General features: G+C 56.5%; 1 protein-coding gene across 2 annotated transcripts; it reads right to left on the bottom strand.

Annotated features, from left to right (window-relative positions):
• Positions 1-518: 518 nt before the first annotated feature.
• Positions 519-9,676, bottom strand: Ppp1r1b (protein phosphatase 1 regulatory inhibitor subunit 1B). Of its 2 annotated transcripts, none has more exons than XM_046420612.2 (7): positions 9,021-9,676; positions 7,354-7,414; positions 7,033-7,055; positions 6,554-6,629; positions 3,137-3,337; positions 1,409-1,528; positions 519-1,320 (listed from the first exon to the last, which is right to left on the bottom strand). In XM_046420612.2, the coding sequence occupies exons 1-7, from the start codon at positions 9,099-9,101 to the stop codon at positions 1,271-1,273; spliced, it is 612 nt and encodes a 203-aa protein (XP_046276568.1). In that variant the 5' UTR covers positions 9,102-9,676; the 3' UTR covers positions 519-1,270. The 2 variants fall into 2 exon arrangements, with proteins under 2 accessions (XP_046276568.1, XP_046276569.1); XM_046420613.2 differs by lacking the exon at positions 9,021-9,676 and adding an exon at positions 8,522-8,805.
• Between the last annotated feature and the right edge of the window lie 226 nt (positions 9,677-9,902).

Genomic DNA, 9,902 nt, shown 5'->3' with positions numbered 1-9,902 from the left:
AAACAAAAAGGGCTGAGGTTATAGCTGTGTTAGAGCATCCATGGGTTCAATCCCCAGAACCAAAAAATAAAATAAAAAGGACTGGGAATGTAAAATCCTCTCTCCCGACAGCCCCCGCCCCAGTAAATGCCCAGTACTGGGGGTGGGGGGCGGTGAGAAGCCTCCCTAAGGCCGGGAGAATGGGAAATAGCATGGGTATTGGACTTCACAGGTCTGGCATTGTGGAACTGCCTGCGGGGAGATCTGTGAGAATGAAGAGCCAGTCCCTTGGAGAAAGCCACAGTTACTCTTGATGGACTTCTATTCTCCACCACCCCACCTTTCAGCCATTATAGCAGTAGTCAGAACTTCTGTGGGCCCTCCTGAGTGTCTCAGCCTGTTATCTCCAGAAAAACTCCCAGAGGACTGGACAGTAGGGTGAAGGTCCTGACCCTTGGATGACTACCAACCTTCTATATCAGAACACTCCATTACTTCCCTTCTTCTCCTCCCTCCCCTGAAAGAGGAGTCTCAGCACAGTTATTTACAAAGATTTATTACAGCATGGGGGAGTTTCAGGTCTAGAGTCAGGGAAGAAGGAGAAGGGGACAGAACAGCCGGAGGACAAGGAAATCCTGGCGCCCCCCCCCCAACGTGTGCCCCTTCTAAGGACATATACTAGGTGGCATTCCTGGCATCAAAGCACAAACAAAATGCAACAAAGCAGCCTCTGCCAGTCCATCTTCCAGGCACCCAGGAGGAGCAGGGGTGATAAAGGGAAGAGTTCCAAAATGTGGAGGCTGTGGAGAAAAAGTCTTGTCCTGGGTCCTGGTAGAAGCCAGTGAAAGGGGTAGTGACTTGGAGTTTTCCAAAGAAGAGGGGATGGAGAAAGATCTAAGGGCACCTGCAGGGTCTCAGTACCTCCTTTCCCCAGATCTTAGGGTCCTGCCCTGTGGGTCTCCTGTGCCCAGGGGAGAGGATCTGAGGAGTGGAATTATAAAGGGGCAATCCTTGTTTTGGGTTTCTGATTTTTCCAGCGTGGGCTTGCTCATATCCCACCTCCCACTGGGTGAATGGAGGAACATCTGGCAGGGATAGGCATCAGAGACTCTGGGCATCAGCCAAGGGCGGGCAAACAAGCAAACACAGACCAGCCTTAGTCTTCTAGAACTTAGAAGCTGCAGCCCTAGCAGGTGAGGGGAAGGGTACAAAACAGGATGAGGGCAGAGTGGGCTTCTAGGGAACAGCGGTGCCCCCTCCACTTCCTCTGGGGAGAGGCATGATTGGGAACTTAAGTGCCAGGCTCAGGAGGGCTTGGGCGCTGAGGCTCCTCCCCTGGCTCTGCAAAGCAAATAGAGAGGAAGTCAGGGCCTGGCCCCACCCCCCAAGTTTCCCACTCCAACTCTTCGTCCCAGGCTCAAAACTTTACCATTTAGTGCTGCGTCTTCCAGTTGGTTCTCAGAGGTTCCATCTCTCTGAGGCTCATCCAGAGGGGGCGGACGTTCCCAGGGCCCCTCCAGACCCTGGCCATAGCTTATCTTCTGCCCAGCTAGGGATAGAAGACAGGGAATCAAAACACAAGCTTTGATGGGCTGGAGGTCTAACTCTGTGGTAGAGCACATGCCTAGCACATGTGAGACCCTGGGTTCCATTCCCTCACGGCAAACTAACCAACGCAGGCTTTGAGTGTCTGTCTGGATGTCCTGGAGAAAGAGCTACTCTGATGACTGAGGCCAAGCTTTCTGAGTCACCATAGCATAGTGGAGAGAGCACTGGACTAGAACAACTCTTCCAATGACTCAACATATGGTTTAGATACTCAGCCCATACCTTGCTGAAGGAGATGTTGTGGATGAGTGACATTATGTAGATTACCTCAAATAAGATTATGAGAAAATGCCTGGAGAGCCCAGTGCCAGCATTCAGGAGTGCTGGGGGTTAATGTTGCTCCTTGGTAGTCTTGTCATGTGACGCGGTGCCCTCCTGCTTGTCCTGGGAGACTTGACCCCTCTCCCTGTGTCCTGGGAGACGGGTTCCCTCTCCCTGCTCTTGGGGTCTCAGTTGGAGCTGAGTTAACAATTCCAGTCCTCTGGTCCCCTCACTGTCAGAGATGCAGACAGGTGACCCAAGCTATCTTGTTTGGATTTAAGGGTTAAATACTTCAAGCAGGGATAGTCTGCTGTTTGTCATTCCCATAAATAATGATACCACAAAGTTTAGGGTGCAGTAGGAGGGATAGATGTGGATAGATAGCTGTAGATAGATGTGGCACAGCCTTCCATGGCCAGACTGGAAGAAATAACTGTGTGAGGGGTGAGATCTTTCTTCCCAGAATTCTGTGGGTTTTAGGATGGTCCATGGAGATTTTTGGACCTGGAACCTCTGCCTTCAGGCCCCTTCTATGGAGGTTTTAAGCTTCTCTCTTTTCCCCCAGGCAGCTGAGGTCAGAGGTGCAGAGGACCAAATTGGTTCTTAAATCTAGATTCTCCATCTGGACACTAGAGGGCACCCTCCATCCCCCTAGGAAGGAAAAGGAAGAAACAGTCATTGGGTCCTGGAGAGGGCAAATCAGCCAGCCCCCTGCATCCCAGCAGAGACCACATCCCAGATTCAGAAATACAGGCACAGGGGAAATTGGGCTCTCTCAGTCCACTATCCCTGAATCTCCTCACACCCTCTCATTGCTCTTGTGTGGAAAGTCCTTTTTTAGTTCTTTTTTTTTTTTTTAGTTGTAGTTGGACACAATACCTTTATTTATTTATTTGTTTGTTTATTTATTTATTTATTTTATATGGTGCCGAGGATCGAACCCAGGGCCTTGCACATGCTAGGTGAGCGTTCTACCGCTGAGCCACAACCCCAGTCCCCCTTTTTTACTCCTAACCTCAAGCCCTCATGTGGTCTTGCCTTAATTCTTAGGGAAGAGAGGAATCATTAAGGAAAATCTGATTGTGAGAGGAAAAAGCCAAGACTGGAGGAAGCCAACATCATAGGTGAAGTTAAGGATTCTGTGGGGCGGGAGGAGGGGAGGACCCGTGGTGTCATTGCCATGTACCTGTATGAAACTGTACTGGAAGGGGTGTTCCAAGATCCTCCAGGAGCACCCACGCCTAATGCATGGTGGTGGAACCCATGCCTCACAGTCCCTTCAGCTTACCAGACCCCCTGATGCTCTTCAGGACTTCAGCCTGGCTGTCTTCTTCTTCCTCCTCGTCCTCGTCCTCCTCCTCCTCCTCATCCTCCTCTCTTGGGTAACCCAGCTCCCGCAGCTCTCCCAGCTCATCCTCCTCCTCCGAGGCCTGGTTCTCACTCAAGTTGCTGATGGTCTGCAGGTGGGACTCAGCAATGCGCTGCACGGCTGGCACAGAGAGGACCCCGGAAGGCGAGGGTCAGTCAGGCCCAAGATACAGCCCCCAGAGCTCCTCCCCATGAGTCTGGGATAGGGGTAACTTTCTCAGGAGACACAGTTCAAGGGCCAAAGGCTACAGGCCAGCCTGCTGGAGGCCAGACCAAGGCAGAAGCAGCAGGGGGTAAATCTGATCACGTTTGGTTCTTAAGTTGTCCCAAGATATTGGCCCCCTCAGAGACTGGCACCACAGAGCAGTTCCACACCACAGGGTGCCAGGCTGGGCAAGACCAGACCCAACAGGCACAGCAGCAGCTAACCATGCCCTGGCTGGGGAGCTGACCTTGCCAACCAGCCAGTCCTGGAGACAGTATCCACCAGGCAGAAGCTGCTGTCTGTGGGCTAGGGCTTTGCTCCTTTCCATTTCTGGGGGAGAACCTTGCCTGCTTAGGGCTCATGGCTCACCCCAGTCCTCATGCAATACCCCACCACCACCAAACCACCCCGTCTTAGATGCCAATCCACACATCCCTGCCCCAGGCTCCAAGAGTAGGAATAATTGATTCTGGATTGAAGATATAATAGTCTGCAGCCAATGAAGTCCATGCCTGGGGAAGTGGCCTGTTCAGATGCAGCCCCCACAATCTTGACCCACATCCCCAAGCTCCCAGCTCCCTCTGCGGTGACCTAGAAAGCAGCAAACACACCCCACCGCCACCAAGACCTGCTTGGATGGGGCCTAGGAAGGGAACAGTGTGGGTGGCTGGAGGAAAGTTTCACAAAGATGGAAAGGAACAGGGGGCTGGGAGAAAAGGGCCACGCTGAGGGTTCTGGGGCGTGACAGGGCTGAGGAAACATCGTGAGCTGAGACTGAGCAGAGTCGGCAGGGGGTCAAAGGCTGGTAGATTTTAAAGCACATGGAACATTCAGTTCATGGCCCCCAGGCCAGACACTGCCCAGCAGGGCAGAGTTGAGCAGCTCCTTGGTCTGCCCACCACCCTCCCCTCAGAAAGTCCAGGGGGTAGATCCTGGCTGGAAACCTCCGGTGCAGTGAGCAAGGCCCAGTGCTCCTGCCAGCTCAGGGACAGGCACAGAGGGTGCATTGTGTGTGCCTACTGCCCCGCCCTGCCCCCAGCAGCCAGCCCAGTGCCTCCCGCTGACTCTGGGCAAGTTCCCCAGGTAATAAAAGTGCAATAAATCATAAACTGCCCTGCCCTGGCCTTGAGCACTCAGCAAAGCTACACCTTGAACCAAGTGTGAGAGCTCTGGCCTTGGAGCATCCCACCCCCAGCCAAGACAGTGTTGCCCACCCGCCCCTAAGGCCTTTGAATCCTTCCCTACAAACCCCCACGCCTGCCAGGCCCTTTCCCTGGCCCAGAAAGGAGCAGGATCCTACCAAACAGTGCCCTCTAGGGAGGGCCCCTGAGGGAGAAGAGAGAGAAGGTGGCAGCTGGGGCAGCTTCCTTTCCCCTCCCCAGCCGGGGGAGGAGACTCCAGTTCGTGAGCTGCAGCGACAATAGGTGTGTGCAGCACCTGCGCTGGCTCCCGTGGCCTCCCTCGTGCCTCACCTCGCCTGCCTCCCTCGTCCTCCCTCGTCCTCATGCCTGCTTCCCCTAGCTTCCCCAGGCTGCCTCCTCCAGCTTCTTCACTTCTGGGACCCTGAACTCCCCCCACCCAGCAAGTCTCCCTTTTTTATCTGCAAGAACCCAACATGGTCCCCAGAATGCCCACCTCGCTCCTGACCCCTTTTCCACCTCCCTGCCTCTCCCCACCTAGATTCTTCAAGATGTGACCCAAGGGGGAGTGTAGATGGAGACAAATTCTTGGCCACTGCCAGGTGCATGGGAAGCACCCTGGCCCCAGTCTCCTCACCCCATGTCCCCACGCTCACCGTTAGGCCCCAGGCTGGGATGTAGATGGGCAATAGAGTGTGTTTAGCATGCACAAGGCCCTGGGTTCAATCCCCAGAACACCTCCCACCAAAAAGAATCCAGGGAACAGTCCCCCCTCACCCCATCACTTCCAGGAGGAGGCAGATTATTATGTTCTTTCCTGCAAAGATGTGACCTCTCCCTCACGCCTGCTTTGTGACCCTACAGGTAGAGAAGTCCTTCCATACCTGCTGTGTCCCTTCATCTTCCTGTCCTGGAGGAAAAGAAAGAACCCCTGCCCTTCTCCTCTACTCCCAGCTCTGGCCCAGACAGGCTGGCAGGTGCACCTGTTGATCTTGGCTAGTGCCAGGGAACAGTTTAAACCCACCCAAGGGAGCTCTCAGCACACCCTTCCGGTCTCCCTCCCCCTCTTCAGGGGAGGAGGGGGCTGGCCAGGCAGGAAGAGACTCAGGCTGGAGTAGAGGTGGAGATGGGTAGGCGCATGGCACTTAGCTAGGAAGAGGCCCTTTGCATACCAGATCTGCACCCCTTCTCCCTCAGGTGCATCTCCCACAGTCCCTGGACAGAAGCCAAGTCTCCATCTGGCCCTAAGGCTCCCCTGGGATGCCCACCTCCCGCCCTTTGCAACTTTCTTCCCTTTTGCCTGCCTTGCTGCCTGTTGGATTCTACCTCCTTCCAATCCTGGGCCACACACCCTCCCCTCTTGGAACTCTCGCTGACCTTGGAGGCAAAGGGCCCAGGATGGCGGGAACCAAATCTCATTTTTTCCCAGTGCTAGGGATGGAACCCAAGGCCTCTGCATGCTGAGCACACACTCTACCACTGAGCCACATCCCAGCCCCCAGATCTTACTCATTTTGCCCAGTACCCACCAGCAAGGCCTAACACACAGTAGGGGTTCAGTATATGCTAAAGGAATGACTTGCCTGTTAATACAGAAAGAAAAAGCAGAAATGGGGCAAATCTTGGATGCAGATCTGTTCAAATGAGAGGTGAAGGGGAGGGGAAAACAGGGGGACCCATGGGAGAAGGTGCCTTTTGATGGGCTTGCACAGTGGAGATGCAGACTGAGTCTCTTTCACCCACTTGTCACTTCGGATGTGTCTTTTCTTTTGACCCCCTACAAACTGTTTTAAGGGCCACAGCTGCCCTTTCCAGTCTTTGGGTACCTTGTGTTTTGCAAGAAAGAGCTGGTCTCCAAGTTGGGTTGTGATGCAGGAAGCAACCACTTCTGCTTGACAAGAGCTGACATTTCACCCCCCTCCCCCAGTGTCAGCCCAGTTCCAGCGCTCAAGGAACAGCCAGGCAGACAGGACAGACAGGTGGGATATAGTACCTTTCAGCGAGGGGGGTGTGTAGGCACAGGGATTGGGTCTCTTTGACTTGAGGTGGTGCCCCTCTCCTGAGGCTCTCTGCAAGGGAAGAGCCAGGTTAAATGGACTCCTCAGAGGCTCCTTCCCCTCACCCTCTCTCCACTTCATCCTACGTTGGCAACCCTGGCAGACTGGTCTAGGCTTTGCCACTGAATTCTGCACTGAGGCAGAGCCCTGACCTCACTGCCGCTTTGGGATGGGGGCTCCCAGAAGCTGCGGCTTGGCTTAGGACCCTAGGTCCTGGGCATCCTACTGTCAGTCTGAGCAGAGGAGGATCTGTTGGGGCGCCCTGGCACCAGGACCTCTCAGAGGAGGTACCCATTGACATGCTGATGTCTCTCCAGGGTGGCACCCTCTGTTAGTTGGCTGGCAATGCAGGCACAGGTCGACTCCACCCCAAAAGGCCCAGGCATCGTCCTTCCAGCTGCCCCAGGAAACTCACCTGGTGGGGGGAGGCCTCCTCCTCTGAGGGAGCCATCAAAGGGACCAGCATCAACAGAGGATCCAGAGAAGGGGAGAGGGAGAGAGAAAGAATCCCAGTTACTTTTCACAAAGTCTCAGTCTCTGGGGACAGGGAGGTGTGTCCTCCCTCCTGGTGTTGGGAGGTGCCCTGCTAACGCATGAACAGCGGAGCTGGGCTCCCAGACCTTATCTACTCCCCAGTCTTTGCTCGTCTCCTATTCCTGGGACTTTGGCAGGGCCCTCAGGAAGGCATCAGAGTTAGGGTGGGGTCTGGGATGGGGAGGGAAAGAAGGGGCCCTACCTGGTGAGGAGTGCTCTGAGAGCCGGAACAGCATGGCAGGGGTTGGTCTCCTGCGCCGGATCTAAGGAGATGGAAAAAGGAGGGGCAGGATAGACACCTGCAGGATAAACACCCTAGGTCCCACTCCACCCCCACGCCCAGGCCACAGGGAAAATGCTTTGGAGACCCCAGGGAGCCTTTGAATCAAAGGCGGTTTGAGCTAAAAGGAACTCTGTAGCTCACTCAACCCTTTCATTTTGCACAGATGAAAACTCTGAGGTTCAGAGAGGTTCAGCCATGTGCTCAAGGTCACACAGCACATAAAGTCCAAAGGACTAGAAAAAACCTAGTCTCTGACTCTTAGCCCAGGCCGGTTCCATTCATGTCTACTCCAGAGCTAACACCTCCCTTTTTATCTTCTCTCACTGAGGCCCTTCCTCTCTCCAGTTTCTGAAGACCTTGGGAGCTGTGGTTTAGTCTGTGGTCTGTGGTTCCTGATGCCTGGGATGGGCCCTCTGGAGGAGATGCCCATGGGTCATGGCACCCACATGGCCCTGCCCACCTAAGAACAGATCAAGGGCTCCAAAGAAACTGAATCCAGCTACAGAGGGAGACTAAGCCAGGGCACTGCGGACCCCTCGGCCTCACACTGAGGCTCGGGTGTGGGTCTGAGTCCCAGATGCCCAGAGGCCTGGGGATATCTCTGGAGGCAGGGAGAGCTCTGGCCCTCTCTGGCAATCTTTCTCAGGCTGTAGAGTTCACCCAATCCCTGTGAGAAATGAGAAGTTGCCCTCCTTGCTGCAGGAGCCAGGCTGTATCATGAGAGTGGGGGAATGAGCACTCCCAGCAACTGCCCCCCCCCCACTAGCTTGGCAATCAGACCAACTGTCAGTTAATTAGGTCCCTTTTGAGCTCCAGGGAAATGCACAGAGAACCAGGTGAGTCAAGCTGAAACTGTCACTTTCCCATGCCAAGCTTCCAACACTGCCCTCCAGACCCCAACCCCCAGTATCCCGCAGAATGACTTGGCCCCTTCTCACTGCTCTGCTGGAAACCAGTGGCATCTCATCAACAAGTGTCCCCTGCTGGGCTGTGGGCTCAGACCTCTGCCTCAACCCCCCCACACACACACACACACATTTGGAGACCTCCCAGCCCCCATGAGGGAATAACTGGTCACCTCTCCCACCTTGAGGTTAGGGCTCCAGGACCCCACAACAGAAAGAGGTCAGAACAAGGTGCTAGTCACTCCAGGTCAGACATGCAGGGTGCGACTGGAGGCCAGCAGGGCAGTGGGGAACCAGGGTGACAGGCTCAGACTCCTGGGCCGTGTAATAGGGTCAATGTGTGATGTACCAGTTTTCTCACATGTGACCAGCTCTGGAGCTGGAACCGGGACAAGTGGTCCGGGTGGTAACCTAGGGAAAGGAACTAGCCCAGGGCAAGTGTGCAGGGCGGAAAGGACAGTCTCCCAGGAACCAGCCTGTCCCAAAGCTCAGAATTCTCAGGCCCGGGGATCGGCGGCCGGGAAAAAGTTGCCGAGTCTCCAGCCAACTTCACGCGCTGCCCGGCGCCCCCGCCTTGGCCGAGGCCACGTGCCCTCCTGGCACCCCATCCCCGGACGGGTGGGCTCAGCAGCTCCGGGGAGTGCGCTGGGAGCGCTGCGGGGCGGAGCGCGGCCCCCTTACCATCTCCACCTGGCGGGGGTCGAGTTGGCTCGGGGGTGCGGGCACCGAGAACTGGATCTTCTTGCGGTCCTTGGGGTCCATGGCGGGTGCCTCGGGATCTCGGGCTGCGTCCCTGCTCGGCTCCCCTGTGCTGCTCGGGCCGTGGCACTGCCAGCGAGTGCGTACGGCGAGAAGAAGGAGGAGGAGGAGGAGGAAAAGGAGGAGGAGGAGGAGGAGGAGGAGGAGGCGGCGGCTCCCGCACAGATAAAAATACCGCGCCGAGCGAGGGGAGGGCGAGCAAGCGCCGGGAGGGCTCGGCCGCCGGGCTCGCCTCCCGCGCTGGGCTCGGCGAGCCCCCCACTCCCGGGCCCGCCGCGCTCCTGCTCCGGGTCTCCGCCCAGGTCCCCGCGCGCCCCAGCGGGCTGCCCGGCTCCCGCGCCCCGGGCTCTGCCTCCTTCCTCCGGCTCCCGGGGTCGCTGCCTGCCCGCGGGTCTTTTCTCAGCGAATTCCGACCTGCCTCTACCTCCCTCCCGTGCCTCTCTTCGCCTCCGGGTCTCTCGTTCTCTGTGGGGCTCCCTCCTCTGGTGCCAAATCTGGGGTCCCTGCCCGTCCCCTCAGCCTGGGACTGGCGCGGGGCGCTGGGAGGGAGGGCCTAGGAGAAAGTAGCCAATGAGCATCGAGAAGCGTGCTCCCCTGGGGCTGGGAGGAGGTGTGGAGCGCGGCCCGGCCGGGAGCGGGGAGCGGCCGAGGGCCCCCTGCCGACTCCCCAGAACTCCAGGCTGCATTATTGATGGAGTCCAGCGGGGAGGATGAAGGGGGGAGGGCCAGCGGGAAGTCAGGGACTCGGGTTTTAACCACTTAGTGGCCCTGGTACTTGGACTTTCATGGAAGGTCTGTGAGGGC

This window comes from Marmota monax, unplaced genomic scaffold (assembly GCF_021218885.2).
Source record: "Marmota monax isolate L192 unplaced genomic scaffold, Marmota_monax_Labrador192_F-V1.1 WCK01_AAM20220418_F8-fsc00064, whole genome shotgun sequence".
NCBI lineage: Eukaryota > Metazoa > Chordata > Mammalia > Rodentia > Sciuridae > Marmota > Marmota monax.
This window is presented reverse-complemented; position numbering and strand designations above follow the sequence as displayed.